Source organism: Eucalyptus grandis, chromosome 7 (assembly GCF_016545825.1).
Source record: "Eucalyptus grandis isolate ANBG69807.140 chromosome 7, ASM1654582v1, whole genome shotgun sequence".
Taxonomy (NCBI): domain Eukaryota; kingdom Viridiplantae; phylum Streptophyta; class Magnoliopsida; order Myrtales; family Myrtaceae; genus Eucalyptus; species Eucalyptus grandis.
This window is the reverse complement of record NC_052618.1, coordinates 42,291,743-42,308,640: the sequence shown is the minus strand read 5'-3', so window position 1 is coordinate 42,308,640 and position 16,898 is coordinate 42,291,743. Positions and strand designations below refer to the sequence as shown.

General features: G+C 38.0%; 1 protein-coding gene across 1 annotated transcript; it reads right to left on the bottom strand.

Moving 5' to 3' along the window:
• Window positions 1-9,113: 9,113 nt before the first annotated feature.
• On the bottom strand, window positions 9,114-14,864 carry LOC108957164 (receptor-like protein EIX2). Its single transcript, XM_039317821.1, has 2 exons — window positions 14,060-14,864; window positions 9,114-12,007 (listed from the first exon to the last, which is right to left on the bottom strand). The coding sequence occupies exons 1-2, from the start codon at window positions 14,862-14,864 to the stop codon at window positions 9,114-9,116; spliced, it is 3,699 nt and encodes a 1,232-aa protein (XP_039173755.1).
• Between the last annotated feature and the right edge of the window lie 2,034 nt (window positions 14,865-16,898).

Sequence of the window (16,898 nt, the reverse complement as noted above, 5' to 3'; positions counted from 1 at the left end):
AAAACCTGATCCGAATCCTGCACAGAACCAATTGTGGATATATCCAAATCGCCTTCTCTAGGCCTATCTCCTCTCGAATTATCACCATCGGCACCGGGTGGCTCATAACTGGAACAAATTTTGGAAAGAGGAGCTCCACAGAGTTCGTTATTACCGCGATAAACAGATTCATCGTCCACAGTGCATAGACGGTTGTCGGATGGAATAGGGCCAGAGATTCTATTGAAGGATGAATTCAGATGACTGAGGAAGTCTAGGTTGGATATGCCTGGTGGGATGGAACCCGAAAGTTTGTTTCTAGAAAGATCAACAGATTCCAAGTTTTTCATGTCACCATTTGAGGGTATGTGTCCACTAAAATTATTCTGAGAGAGGTTCAGATTTCGAAGTTCGCTGAGCCTAGTGAACTCTTCCGGTATCTCTCAATCCAACATGTTTGCCGAGAGATCGATTAAGAAGAAGTCTGCAAACTAAACATAATCTTGGCTAGCTCCTTTGTGTTAACCATTAAATGGAGACCGATAACGTATGGCCAATCGTTAGAATGATCGCCATCAAACTTAGACGTGAACCCGCCAATTCAATTGGGAATGGGTCCAGAAATGTTATTCCGTGCGAGGCTCAGTAAACGGAGATAGAGAAGTTGGCAAAGTTGAGGAGGAATGCCTCCAACAAAGCGATTTTTCTCTAAATTGATATATTCCAATGATTGAGGATGTTTCCCAAATGGAGCTAACCTACTTGGGAATTCATTGTCGCTGAGATCCAAAAAAAAAAAAAAAAATCCAACGTAGAATTGACAAACAGTTTGGGATTACTCTACTAAAGCCATTCCTACGTAGGCTAAGAACGAATAATTGCTGAAGATGACACAAAGATTTCGGATTCTGACCATTTAACTTGTTATCCCCAAATAATAAAAAAAAAAATTAACGATTGCGATGCTCCCCAACATCGAGGAAGTCTCCCAAACAGTTGGTTCTTTGAGAGATTAATTTCAACCGGCTGTTTCAGCATATACAGAGAACTTGGAATGCCACCGGTGAGATTATTACCTGAAAGTTTCAATATTGTTAACCGTGGCATCTTGTCTCCGATATGTTGGGGAACTTGGCCTCTAAGCATGTTGCTTGAAATATCCAAAACTTTAATATTGGAGGAAATGCTATAGAGCCAATTAGGAATGTCGTTTGAGATGCTTGTGTTTGACCTCATCAACCCCGTAATGTTCCTTTTTGTTTGAAATGCAAGCCCCGCTTTGCAATCTGACAAATCTATCCCATGAACTTGGAATGGTGGAACCCAAGTAGGACTACATTTAATATGAGCTCATTGGAGGAGATGTATAAATTGGTCGAGGCATTAAGATTTTCAAAGTGAAGTTCGCTTAAAACTCCAGACAACGAATTCTGCTCCTACCAAAGGTTCTTTAAATTCGGTAGTTGCCTGATATTCTCAGGAATGGTCCCGCTCAATTTGTTATGACTTAGATCCAACTTTCTTAGAGATGATAGCTCTGACAAATTGGTAGGTAGAAAACCAGAAATTGAGTTCGATGAAAGATCGAGGCACTCTAGTTCTTTGAAATCTCTAAATTGATCTAGTAGGTCACCACTAGAATTATTGTGGGAAATATCAAAGATCTTCCACATACTTTTTATGCAACCAAGAGGTCCATTTAAAATGCTTGAAATATTTCCGCTGATGTGGTTGTCGCATAGTCGTTCCACTTGCAATTTGCAAACATTACTTAAGTTTTTTAGAAAATCGCCTTGTAGAGAATTTTGAGTCACGTCAAAAAAGACAAGCCTTTGATTATTTTCAATGTTTGCCATAGGAAATGGGTCTTCAATACGAAAGGTGGCAGACAAATCAATATATTCTAGCTTGCTCAAGTTATGGATCCACGGCGGAATAGAAAAACTTATTTGATTAGATCCGATATCGAGGAATTTAAGAGAGGTGAATTTGGCCTGCAAAAAGCTAGAAACATCTTGCAATTCACAATCTCTTAACCCTAAAGGTTGCAAAGATGGAAGCATGTTGATGGAACTAAACCAATCTTCAGCCTTAAAAAGGTTAACATTCTTAAAAAGGTTAACATTGAACATGTGCAAGTATTTCAAAGAATATAATTTCGACACCCAATTAAGGTTGTTCAAGGTTAAGTAACCCAAAACGAAGTCACTCCTAAGATCCAAATACTGTAATTTTGAAAGGTTATTGAGCTGCCTAGGAATATCTCTGTCAAAGCCTGCATATGAGAGGTTAAGATACTCCAGTTTCTAAAGAGAAGCAAAGAACATTGGGATTTTCTGGAATGAAAAGTCATTCACACTAAAAGTGTGTTTGTTTCACAGAAAACGTAATGTTTTTGAAAAATGTTTTCCGGGAAACCATTTTCTAGGAAAATGATTAGTTTTCCTTTGTTTGGTGATACGTGACTGAAAATATTTTCTGGTGTTTGGATTGCATTTGAAAAATGATTGAAGTATAAAAGATGCCGACGAAAAGGAAGAGGAGGGAGTGAAGCCAACAAGAGCGCGAGGTGGGGCGAGGTTGGAGGAGGTGGCAGCGACAGAAAGAAGGGGCAAAGGAGAAGGAGAGAGGGGAGGAGGAGTTATGGTTTTTTTTATGTTCACAGGCAAAAAAAAGAAAAGAGAAAAAGAAAAAAAAAAAGAAAGAAGAAAGAAAAGAAAATATATAATAATAAAAAATTCAAAATTTTTAATTATAAATTATTTTTAATAATAATTTTTCATCAAGCTAGGACCTTAAAATATTTTGAAAACGTTTTCCGGTTTTTTCAAAAGGAAAATTGTTTTCTTGAATTTAAGTTTTGGAAGGAAAACATTTTCCGTTGACTCATTTTCCTAAATGAACCAAACGCTGGAAAATGAGGAAAACGATTTCTTGGAAATGGTTTTTGCAAAACAAACACACCCTAAGGTCAAGATACTTTAGATACTTCATATCAGTTAAAGAAGGGACTATGTTACCTCTCAACCTGCACGTATCTGAAGGTGGGAACACGATATCTTCAATATATAGGTTATGAAGATTGAGCTTTAGGACATGACTGGTCTTTTTGTCGCATTTGACTCCTTTACAGTTGCAATATTCCTCACCAGTCCATGACGATAGGCGTCTCGAAGGATCAGTGAGACCATGCTTGAACTTTAGAAGAGCTTCCTTCTCCACACCAATACAACTAAAGTTGGTTGAAGCTTTGGAATGACCGAATTCAATTGCTTGAATAAGAAAGATCGCCCATAGAAGTGTAAACACAAAACTATCGTAAGGCGCTATAGGTTCCTTGGGACCTGCGAACAATTGTCACTTTAAAATGTTCTTGATTCACGAAGAAAGTAGTCACTCTACAGTATACTTCGAGTCATTTTCCGATCATAGTCGAATGTCAATCATGACGGCTCCAACTTTCCAAGTCATGCCTTCCAAGACGCGCCAAACAGTGGACTCAACAAAATCATCCCAAAGCGCGGATCATATTTAATCCTCACAATAAGGGTCAAAGGAGGACAACAAACAAAAACGTAGAAATAGGGATGCTGATAGCACTGCGTATCTCTGAGACTAGCTATTGTCAGCGTATATATGATCTTGAGAAATTCGCTATTGCCGATGGCCGCCATCCATAATATGACAAGTATTATGAAAACAAAAGGTGTTAACCTTCATTTTCTTATGAAAGAAATTAACCCTCCTCTTATTTAAGCTACTTGTAGATTAGTTATGTATGCTATGATAAAAATCATTGGAGAAACTCAGTGAGGACTTTTTAGGTAACTGATTCTCTGGGCTTATTGCTGAAAGGTTTTCATTTTTAAGAAGAAAATCTCTTAATTGGAATGACCGGTGAAATCTCACACTCGTGTTTAAAAAATAACGAAAGTTTTTTATAAGAAAAGGAAGGAAAAACTTTGCAAAATTCATTCGCTTTAGGAAATTAATTCAAATGGTTATTGCATCGCATGACAATTTGAAAATTACGTTTATTGTTGTTGTTGTTTCTGTAGAAACTATTCCGGATGCCAAATATGAATGATTTTATTGTTCCAGAATGTATCAAAAAATTTTAGCCAAGTTACGTTAGAACAACCTCTTAGATCTTTCATGTACTGGATCTCATATATGCCTTTTGGATTAGATAACTAATCTCATATATACTTACAATTTTCCACTATTCAAATGTCAACAGAAGGCCTCTAGATAACGGTAAGTATCAAAAAGCCGTTGATAAAAAAAAAAAAAAAAGGGTGAGCTTTTTTTCCCACGTAACATGTTAGTAATTTACCAAGATTTTTATGAAATTACCAATTCTTTTACAGTTTGCAAATTACCCTTTTTTGTACTAAATTACCAATTCTTATTTGTATACTTAATGATGTTTCAAATTTACTAACTCCTACATGAATTTTTCAGCCTAAATTAGAGTAATTTAACATCTTTTTTAAATTAATTTTCAACTTTCATTTGAGTTGCTAACGTTTTTAGTTTTGGTCGGTGAGTTGCTAACGTTTATTTTTTCTTTTTAAATTTACTAAATTTTCTATTAAGTTACTAACTATTATTTGCCTTGATTAGCTATCCCTCAAATTTACAAACTATTTCAAGATATCACCAGCCTAAGTTAGCATAACTTATCAACAGTTCTAGTTTTTTGTGTTATCAAACCTCATATCTAGTTTAGAGATTACTAATCATTCTGTTACCATGTAGTTTTGGGTTATCAACCCTCATTGGAAGTAATCATCGATTTTTTATTTTTTTTTACACAACTTTTAAAAAAAAATTATCAACTTTAAATAAAGTGACACACCAAGTTTTCACACAAATCTCTCTTGATTGAACAAATTTTAAAATGTTTACCACTCACAATGTTGTTGCAGACGTGTTCTGATAACATATTACCAGCCGAACAAAGTTTTGATTTTTACCATATGGATGAGTAGACTTGTCCAATTTCAACTCACACAATCGGCTCATTTTATACACATCTTATTTTATAGGACAAAATCAAGAGATTATTTTGTTGTTTTTTTACAACCAAATGGAAAGAAAGAGTAGTGTTGGAGATTAATGAGCACAACGTGTTTATTATTTGAAGCTTCAATAGCAATCTTCCTACATGAAGAGAAAAACTATGGATTTATTGCAATCAAACTCGCATTTGCCTCTGGAATTTGATAAGTCAATTTGTACTTCATCCACAAATCAAGGCACCGTCTTTTGTGTTGGCAATCTTCCAAATAAATTCATTACCACGCAAGCTTAGTACTTGCCAACTGCATGAAATGTTGAGTCTTTTAAAAGTTCACCTTCCAGCCTATTTCCAAAAACATCAAGGAATCTAAGCCACCGTCTACTTTCAAAAGATGACAGCGGAGAATATGCCATGGCTATCATTATAACTCTGATCAAGATGCTCGAGGTTTGCTAAGTTTTGAATAAGGAGGAATAAATGAATTTATGGAGTTTTAACACGAATCAAAGAATTTGTTTTTTTTTTTTCCTGGTCAAACAAATCAAAGAATTTAACAGAAGTGAAATTGACATGCAAAGAGGCTGAAGCATCTTCCAAATGACATCCCGTCGATAAGGAAAACTCTAGGAAGGAAAGCATGTGGATAGCACTTAACCCTTCTTTGGGGTTGACAAGGACGTAGAAACTGTCCACTCCCACCGGAGGTTCTCTTGTTTAAAATGAAGTTGTGCCTCGCAAGACCCGTCATAGGTCAAGACACCTAAAACCACTTTTCTTCACATTGCGAGGGAAAAAGAAAACGGAAGGATTTATGAGCAATGTCGAGCGATTATTTTCTATATTCCTTCCCCTCTTTCCGCTGCAACTTAGAAAAAAGAAAGAAAACGAAAAAAAAAATTATGTTTACGTTTGCCGCAAGTGCACTGTCTTCTACAATCACAGTGCACCGTGAGACTTTTCCTCGAGAGGAATCATGAATACAGATGCAATTATTTTCTAGACTAAACAGGAACGAACTGGCATCGAAACTTTTGTCTGTTTTCACCACAATTTGGAGCCACTAACTGATATCGTTCTTCGTTTAATTGCTTGAGGGAGCAATCAGTTTTCGGATGACCCAAGGCAAAGTACCGGATCTTCACTGGTTGACATAGAATGTTGGCCTTGAGTTGTCTTGTTAAAATTTGCAACCTCCTAACTTCTGTAAGATTTTGATTAATGCAGAGGTGGTGACCGTTGGGGAGTCAATCTCGTGACACTTGTCTGTTCTCATATAGTTAGCTGAATTCGTTCCACATTAACACGTTTTCATTACGAAAGTTTAGAAGACTAATAAATTGTATCATGCGGGCGGGTAGTTTGTCTCTTGAAATCTATTCATACCGAAGGCAATGGTGAAAAGTGATCAAAGACACCTCAAAGCCAAATAACGATTTCGTCCATGACTATTGTTTTGACGATTAATTTTCAAGTCCCTAATTGAGAAGAATTAACGTAGATACATAGTGCTTCTTTTCTATATTAATTTTGGGTCGCATCCTCGAAAGTGTACTAAAAAAACATGCTTCATCTCGCAAGGTTGGAACTTCAATCAATTCCCTCGTATTGATATCATTTTACAAAAAATTAATGCCCGATCCCTTTGACCATGGAACTTAGAAAGGATTATTGTTGAATGACAATTGAGGTTTTGAGCTCTCAAGTCCTCCATAAAAAAGGAGATCGTTGAGTGATACATTAATGTGAATGCAAGAGGATTGCTGTCATCAACGAGGTTATTTTCGCAAAGTGACACTAGATGTAATTGCAGCATTTTTTTTTTCATTAATTTGGGGAATGTTGCCTTTGATAATATTATCCAAGAGATCCGGCACTTCAATAGTGGACAAAGCATTGGATAGCCAATCGGGAATTTCATTCGAGATGCTTGCACATAACATGTCTAATGTTGAAATAGTTCTCTAGGTTTGAAACCGGTTTGAAAATTCTGATCCCACTTCATAACTGGACATGAGACTCTTAAAATGTGGAAAGGAGGAGCCCAAGACGCGTTAACAATTATAACAACTTCATTCGGGAAAACTGAGAGCTTTGGTCAAGCTCTTAAGATTTGTAAAGTGGATTTCGCTTACAATGACATTCAAATATCAATGTCCATCGCCTCCGGATTGGATGGTCAGCCAATATTTTCTGTAAAAATTCTCGCTTAATTCGTTACCTTCGAGATGCAACTCTCTCAGAGACAAAGCTCTCCCACTGTAGAGGGAATAAGACTAGAAATTGAGTCTCGCGACAGATCAAAAGATCATTTTGAAATTTCCAAATTGATTGGGCAGGTGACCACTAGAATTATTACTAGAAACATCAATATTCTTCAAGTTACTTCATCCACAAGCCAAAGCACCGTCTTTGGCATCGGGAATCCACCCACTTGAATAACAAAATGTGCACATAAGAGCTTAGACTCTGAAAGCTAATTTAGGCCGACCTAGCTCTTCGCAATTTCCCTACTCGGCTTTGGATGGATATATTTTTCCCCACTTGATGGCGTGATTACTGGTCACGAACTAAGATCGATGAAGGGTTCTGGATGTGTCTCTGGTGGGTACCGACGCTGGCAAAGGAGCTTCCACCAATTACTCGACCAAAAAGAAAAACAGAGTAGAACAGGGCACAATCGGTGTAACTTTGAAAACCACGACCGGTGATGATGAGTGGTGCGGGACGACTTTCAGAGGCAGCAGCGAGGACCTGAAGACTAGAAAAATCTTTAATTTAGAGGAATTTTCAACCATCGTATGAGTGGTGATGAGTGCTCTGCTCTCAGTTCTCTGGTTCTGTTGTGGCCTAGCGTATGGTGGCCGGCGATGGAGGGCCGGAGTGCCTTTTGTGTGGACTGGAGTTGACTGAGGCGAGCCCTCGTGATACAAGAAAGGTAACGAGAATCAGCGCTATTGATTGAATCGAAATCAAGCACCAGAGAAAGAGAGAGAACTATCACTTTCATTTCGGTCCATCAAAGAAATGAAGGATCTGATCTCCATTGAGCTTCAATCATGGCTAATCTTCTTGAATCAACTCGAGGCTAAAGTCCGCTCTCGTGAGGATGTTCGTGCCGGTAAAATTATCCAAACGAGGGTTTTTACCGTGATTTCCAATTTATAAATAGATTATTAGTTGTACGTTGTGCACGTACATTATTCAATTTTCAATGATAGGGAGCCGTGAATCGTCACATGGAAGTGCGATCTGTGTCATGGATTTCCGTAAATAACCAGAGATTTTAGCGTGATGATCAATCATGTCGTTGTATAGTTAGATGATTAGAAGCCTCGTAAGAAGTGATTAAGGAGACTTATTTTTAGGGCTTTTCAAAATAATTTAACCTCAATGGTGATAGGATAATCGAGCTCATGCATTTGATAATAATCTTTCTAATAAGTGCGTTTAACGTTATTTCCTTGATAAGAAAATTTAGATGACATATCTAGCCCCATGCTTAAAATACTAACAATATGTCTTTGCGCAATCTAGTTAAAATTTATAAAGAGATACTATCTAAACAAACTAGGGAAGTATGCATCTTGATACTCACCCTCAGGTTGGTGTGTGAAAATCGATGATGCCTTTAACTTCTTAATGGCTTTGTGAAAAGATTCGTAGTATGCTCAGAGAAATTTTCGGCCGCACTTATGCAATCAAGTCTTATTTACTGTGACAATGCATTACATGTGTAGTGCACTCAATACACTCCCAAATTTTAAATTATGCAGATTTCTAACGGGGTTGATAAAAAATAGGAGTGTATCTTCAACAATAGTTCCTTCCACCTTCACCGGTCCACAAAACTAAACATATTCTTTCTGCCACACACTAGAAATTGACAAGAGAGGAAAAAGAAAAGTCGAAGGCTTAAAACACGTTCTGTTTATTGATGTGAATGTATTTTCTTCTGTCCATCTGGTAACCCGAAGCAGTTCTTCAAAGTGGGCTAAGTTTCTCCAGCTCTCTAACTCTTCTGGTACACATGCCCAAAATAATCAACAATGGCTTCAACCAAGAAAAGATGCAAGAAATTGGTTAGCAAGAAAGGGGCAAGTATTACATGCTAAACAAGCTCCTTTCTACGTTGTGGGAATGTTCTCTTGAACCAAAGCATGGTGATCATTGTTGTCATTGAAAATTTCTCAATGGCCTTATCCATCGCTTGGAAGTAAGAGACCCTCCAAGATCCCTTGAAGTGCAGGACGCTACAAAATCCTAGAAATCCCACCATAAAGCCAGGTCCCAATCCCGCATAGAACCAATTGCGGATATCCAAATCACCTTCGCTAGGTTTATCTCCACCGGAATTATCACCGTCGTGCCCATCACTACCGGGTGGCTCATCTCCAGGACAAGTATTCAGAAGAGGAGCTCCACAGAGCCTGTCATTGCCGCGATAAACGGATTCATCGTCCACAGTGCGCAGATGGTTGCCAAACGGAATAGGGCCAGAGAGTCTATTGAAGGACAGATTGAGATGACTAAGGAAGTCCATGCTGGATATGCCTGGAGGGATGGTACCTGACAATTTGTTTCTGGAAAGATCAAGAGACTCTAAGTTTTTCAGGTCACCAATATTTGAGGGAATAGATCCACTCAACTTATTCTGAGAGAGGTTCAGATTTTGAAGTCTAACGAGCTTAGTGAACTCTTTTGGTATTTGCCCATCCAACATGTTTGCTGAAAGATCGATTGAGTGGAAGTATCGAAGCGTAATCCCAAAGATTTGGCTAGTCCCCTTTGTGTTAACCATAACATCGACACCATACATAAAAAAATGTCTCTCACCCGCATTAACCATAGACAAGATCCTGTCAAAACAATTGGGAATGGGTCCAGAAATGTAATTCTGTGCTAGGCTCAAGAATTGGAGATATTTAAGTTGGCAATATTGGGAAGGAATGCCCCCAACAAAGCGATTTTTCTCTAAATTGATCACTGACAAAAATGGAGACTGTGGCCTAAATAGCGGTAACCTACCTGTGAATTCATTGTCGCTGAGATCAAGGACAATCATTGTCGGCAGATTTGACAAACAGTTTGGGATTCCTCCAGTAAAGGCATTCCTGTGTAGGCTAAGAGCGGACAATGACCGAAGATGGCACAAGGATTTTGGAATCTGGCCATTTAACTTGTTATCCCCAAAAAACAAATATGCCAACTCTTGCGATGCTCCCCAACATCGAGGAAGTTTCCCCGACAATTGATTCTTTGACAGACTAATTCCATACAGCCGATTTAACTTACACAAAGAATTTGGAATGCCACCAGTGAGATTATTACCCTCAAGCCTCAGTTCTGTTAACTGTGGCATCTTGTCTCCGATGTCTTGGGGAACTTGGCCTCTAAGCATGTTGCTTGAAATATCTAAAACTTCAATGTTAGAGAAAATGTCGTAGAGCCAATCACAAATGTCACCTGAGATGCTCGCATTTGACATCCACAACTCGGTAATGTTCCGCTGTGTTTGAAGCCATTTTGGAAATTCAGGTCCTACTTTGCAATCTGACAAATCTATCTGGCGAATTTGGAATGGTGGAACCCAGGCAGAGCTCATATTTAATATGAGCTTATTGGAAGAAATGTCTAACTCGGTCAAGCTTTTGAGATTTTCAAAGTGAAGTTCGCCAACAACTCCATACAATAAATTATACCCCAGATCAAGCGTCTTTAGATTAAATAATCGCCCAATGCTCTCTGAAATAGTCCCATTCAATTTGTTATCATATAGAAACAACTCTTTTAGAGATGATAGCTCCACCAAATTGGCAGGAATAGAACCAGAAATCAAGTTCGATGAAAGATCAAGGCACTCTAATTCTTTGAAATCTCTGAATTGATTTGGCAGGCCGCTGCTAAAATTATTGGAAGAAACATCGAAGATCTTCCACTTACTTTGTATGCAATCAAGTGAATTGCCTAAAATGTCGGAGATATTCCCATTGAAGAAGTTGAAGGATAATATTACCACTTGCAATTTGCAAAGACTGCTCAAATTTTTGGGAAAATCACCATGTAGCCAATTCTCAGACAGATCAAAGAAGACAAGCCTTTGATTATTCTCGATGATTGTCATGGGAAAACGGCCTTTGATACCACTGAAAAAATTGTAGTACCCATAGCTGTTGGACAAATCAATATGTTCTAGTTTGCTAAAGTTATAGATCCATGGGGGAATAGAACTTAGATTATTGGACCCGATGCTGAGAAATCTAAGAGATGTGAAATTGGCTTGCAAAGAGCTAGATATATCTTGCAATCCACAATCGCTTAATCCTAAAGATTGCAAAGATGGTAGCATGTTAATGGAACCAAACCAATCTTTGACCTTAGAAAGGTCAACATTGGACATGTGCAAATATTTTAAGGAAGATAATTTCGACACCCAATCAAAGTTGTTCAAGGTTAAATAACCCTGATTGGAGAAGTCCAAGTACTGTAATTTGGAAAGGTTATTGAGCTGCTTAGGAATATCTCCATTGAAGCTTGCATGTGAGAGGTTTAGATACTCCAATTTCTGAAGAGAAGCAAAGAACGTTGGGATTTTTTGGGTTGAAAAGTTGTTGGCACTGAGGTCTAGATATTTCAGAGACTTCACTTTAGTTAAAGAAGGAACTATGTTACCTCCTAGCATGCACTTATCTGAAGGTATGAAGAAGTCAATATTGATCTCTTCTATACATGGATTATGAAGATCAAGCTTCAAGACATGGCCAGTTTTCTTGTTGCATTCAACTCCTTCCCACTTGCAACATTCCTCTCCACTCCATGACGACAGGCGTCTTGAAGGATCTGTGAGACCATGCTTGAACTTTAGGAGAGCTTCCCTCTCTGCACCAATACAGCTTACATTGGTTGAAGCGTTGGAATGACTGAATTCAATTACTTGAATGACAAAGATTGCCCATAGGACAGTAGACACAAGGCCATCATAAGACGCCATAGGTTCTTTGGGACCTGAGAACAAGTATTGCTTTAATCAAGTGGATAATTGTCTTTGATTCACCAAGAAAAGAGTCACTATATAATATTGATGCTGTCATTTTCTAACCAATGTCCACCATGATTTCCTAAAGGACGACTCCAACTTTCCAAGTCAATGCCTTCCAAGACGCGCCGGCCAAACGGTTTATCCATCACAATCAACCCAAAACATGTATTTAATCTTGGTAATAAGGGTCAAAGGAGGACAACAAACAAAAACGAAGAAAGAAGGATGCAGATGGCACTGCGTGCCTCTAAGACTGACTATTGTCTTCTTCAATTTATTTAAGCAACTCTAGATTAGTAATCCATCTATGTTATAAATGCAACGGACAAACTTGGTGAGAACCTCTGTGCAGCTGGGTCTCCACATTTACTGTTGAAGGTTTTTCATTTTTAAGAAGACAATCTCTCCATCAGAATGACTAGTGAAATAGCACACTCGTGTTAAAAAGAAAAGCGAAAGTTCTTTTATATGGAAAGGAAAAAAAACCAGGAAATTGATTCAAATGGTTATTGCATTACATGAAAATTGGAAAGTTACTCTTTTTTTTTTTTTCATTATTGTTTCTGTAAAAACTGTTCTGGATGCCACATAAGAATGATTTTATTGTTCCAGAATGTATCCTAATTTTTTGGCCAAGCCGTTGGAAGAACCTCTTAGATCTTTAATGTACTGGATCTCATAAATGCCTTTTGGACTAGATAATTAATCTCATATCTACATTCAATTTTCCGCAATTAAAATGGCAACGAGAGGCTTTTTGACATTGATAACTTTGAAAAAACTGTTGGTAAAAAGAATAACTTGTGGCTTTTTTTCTCCACGTGACATGTTGGTAATTTATCAAGATTTTTGTGAAATCGTCAATTTTTTACGGTTGGCAAATTATCGATTTTTTTACTAATTTACCAACTTTTATTTGCATAGCTTATTAACGTAGCAAATTTACTAACTATTACATGAAAATTTTAATCTAAATTAGAGTAATTTACCAGCTTTTGTCCATTAAATTATGAATTTTCATTTGAATTCCCAACGTGTAATCGTTCTTTTTTAATTTATTTAATTTTTATTTAGTTATTAAAATTTATTTGCTCTGATTAGCTATCCCTTTATGTTGCTGACTCTTTTTTAGAGATCGCTAGCCCAAGTTGGCATGGCTCATCAACAGAGCTAATTTTCTGTCATCAAATGAGGACAACGGCAACATTATATCATTGGAATTATGGTGAGGAACACAGCCCCGAAAACACTAAATTGATCAAACATTCTATTCTGATGTAATTTGTGTGTTATAGTTACAAGGACACCATTATGTGCAATTTGTTTTTTTGTTTTTTAAATTATGTAAAGAGCTACTTGTATTTTAATAGGTTCAATTGAATTAGAGTTTTTCATTAAGTTTCTTCAAGTACCTTTTTTATTATTTGACAAAAATAGTTTCATTAGTTTAATTATTTTTATTTGGAAATATATAAATCAATTTCTAAGAAAAACCTGCCCCGGGTCAGGCATGTGGGCCAGCACGACCTAGCGCCCAACTCAACTGCTGTTTGGATTTCTATCTCCGCCAATTCTTTCTTTTCATAAATGATCCATAAGTTGGAAGCGTGAATCTTCAACCAGACAGAATTGCCTGTCAGAAAAGGAGGATGAAGATGACGAAGGCTAAGGAAGGACGAAGAAGCAAATTGTTTTCTTCTTCATTGATTGTAATTCTGTACATTTCTCGTGTATTTAATTACAAGGAAGAAAATAATAAAGGAAAGAGAAAATTTGCCTATCTCTTTCTATCCTAAAATACATTTATATTCCTATAAATACAAATTGCAAAATCATATCTTCCAACACTCCCCCTCAAGCTGGTGGTCTGTATATGTCCAAGACGCCTAGCTTGTTTAGAAGATATGTATGTTGTCTTTGACAAAGAGGTTTAGTAAATATATCAACGGGCTGTTCCGAAGTCCTGATTCCTCTCGTCTCAACAATTCCTTCTTGAATCTTTTCTCGAGTAAAGTGACAATCAACTTCTATATGCTTCGTCCTCTCATGTAGCACTGGATTTGCTGCAAGCTTGAGTGCCGAATCATTGTCACAGAAGAGTAAAGTTGGTCCTTTAACCGGAGCTCCAAGATCCAGAAGTAAGCCCCTTAACCAGACTATTTCACAGACAGTCTTAGCCATAGATCGATATTCAGCTTCAGCTGATGATAAAGATACGGTAGACTGCTTCTTTGTCTTCCATGAAAGAAGTGATTCCCCAAATTTGATGCAGAAACCAGTAATAGACCTCATACTCATAGGGCATGTGGCATAATCTGCATCGCAATAGGCCGTCATCTCCATGTTACACTTTCGAGAAAGGAGTATTCCCAAACCTGGACAAGTCTTTAAGTATCTCACAATCTTCAAGGCTGCGTTCATGTGAGACTGCTTTGGACTGTGCATAAACTGACTAAGAGTCTGAACAGCATAGCAAATATCTGGCCTAGTCATAGTGAGATATATCAGTTTACCCACGAGTCTCTGGTATCCTGAGGGATCTTGCAATAACGGATCATCCGAAGAGAAGGATATACCAGTGTCATAGCCAGCAGAAGTCAGTTTAGCATTTTGCTCAATAGGGATGACTGACGGCCTACAGCCTGATAATCCTGCTTCTGATATTATTTCCATCACAAATTTCCGTTGGCTCAATGATATGCCCTGATCTGAGCGAGCTATTTCAATTCCAAGAAAATACTTAGGTGATCCTAAGTCTTTGATATGAAAAGTCAAATGCAGATGCTCTTTAAGTTTCTTTACAGCAGAATCATCATTTCCCATGATGAGAATATCATCAACATAGATCATCAAGCAAATAAATGACATACCTTTTGTCCAAGTGAATAAGGCATAGTCATACTTGGATTGATTGAATCCAGCAGCCAAGAGTGCGCTGGTGAACTTAGCATACCATTGTCTGGAAGCTTGTTTCAATCCATAAAGAGATTTGCGGAGACGACATACCTTCGACTCCCCCTGTCTCCGTAATCCGGGTGGAAGCTCCATATATATTTCTTCATCCAGATCGCCATGCAAGAAGGCATTATGGACATCCATTTGATGTAATGGCCAGTCACGAAAAGCAGCAATAGACAGAAAAGTACGAACCGTGACATCTTTTGCTACAGGAGAAAAGGTTTCATGATAGTCGAAACCTTCTCGTTGAGTGAAGCCTTTTGCCACCAACCGAGCTTTGTATCTTTCCACAGAACCATCTGCCTTATATTTTATTTTATATACCCACTTACATCCAATGGGTTTGCGATGATTAGGCATTGAAATAACATCCCAGGTATGATTGTCTATCAATGCATGTAATTCTGATTCCATGGCCTTTCGCCAACGAGGATCATCTTTGGCTTCATTATAACTAGCAGGTTCTTGGTCTTCGAAATACGACTTATGCAACATAGATGTTCTGGTGTCAATCTATCAAAGGACACATAAGAGGAGATAGGGTAACGAGTACCTGATGATTTTGAAGAGCCACATATATAATCTTTCGTCCAAGTTGGTGGTCGAGAGATTCGATGAGAACGCCGCTGTGGCACTTGTGGTGTGATGGATAATTCTTCAGTAGTAGTGGCTTCTGAAGTATCCGCCAACTGTGCTGGTTCATCATGCAATGATCGATCTTCATGAGGATGTGCAATAGAATCTTCAGCCGTATTCATAAGAGGTGTTGGAGGTAAGATATCAATTGTTTGTGGAAGAGTAGGAATAATGAGTGCTTCTCCACATGATGAATCTTCTTCCAACAAGAATTGCCGATTTGTCTTTCCTTCTTCAGATAAAGTTGTTAAGGAAAAAGGAAAAACATCTTCATGAAACACAACATCCCTACTGACAAAGAAATTCCCTGTAGGCGGTGCATAAAGCCGATATCCTTTTTGCAAAGTTGGATACCCCATAAAAATGCATTGAGAAGCTCGTGGCGCCATCTTATCTCTATGGCCCACTGTAGTAACATAGCACAGACATCCAAAGACTCTGAGATGGCTCAGATTCGGTTTTTTTCCATACAATAACTCAAAAGGCGCCTTTCCCTTTAAAATGCGTGATGGCATGCGGTTGATCAAATATGCTGCAGTAATCACACAATCTCCCCAAAATTTTTCAGGGACAGAAGCTTGAAATTTAAGCGCACGAGCCACTTCTAAAAGATGGCGATGTTTTCTCTCAACGATGCCATTTTGCTGAGGTGTATAGGTACAAGAACTCTCATGCAATATCCCATTTACAGTGAATAAGGAAGCACATTCAGCATTAAAAAATTCTTTTCCATTATCAGTACGTATCCTACGAATGGATTTCTGAAATTGAGTTTTAGACAAGGAAAGGAATGTCTTTAAATGAGAAAAGACCTGACTTTTGGTCTGCAGTAGAAAAATCCATGTGGCACGAGAGTAGTCATCCACAATTGTAAGAAAGAACCTAGACCCATCGTGGTTTAAAGTATGATAGGGCCCCCAAACATCAGCATGAATAAGAGAAAATATATCATCTGCTCGAGAAGTGCTATTCTGGAAAGGAGCACGAGTTTGTTTAGCCATGGGACAAATAGGACATTTAGGGCAAGGAAAAGACGCACCGTGGCCCAATCGTTTATGATTAAGAAAATTGATGTCATTGATAGTAGCATTACAAAGAGACTTATTGAATGCAACAGGGAGATAATTTAGATAGATGCGGAGAATCCAACCAAAAATATAGACCCTGGTTGACTCTACCCAAGCCCATCAATTTCCCAGTCGAAAGGGCCTGAAAGAAACATACTTTGAAATCCCAGGAGAGTGTTGCCAAAGGAATCAAAAT

Excerpts from the sequence above, each read along its gene's own strand:
- LOC108957164 (XM_039317821.1), bottom strand. The coding sequence starts at position 14,864 with ATGGGAAATGATGATTCTGCTGTAAAGAAACTTAAAGAGCATCTGCAT. Across the intron at positions 12,008-14,059 it reads GAAGCATATAGAAGTTGATT|GTCCCAAAGAACCTATGGCG; the intron begins GTCACTTTACTC and ends ACTTGTTCTCAG.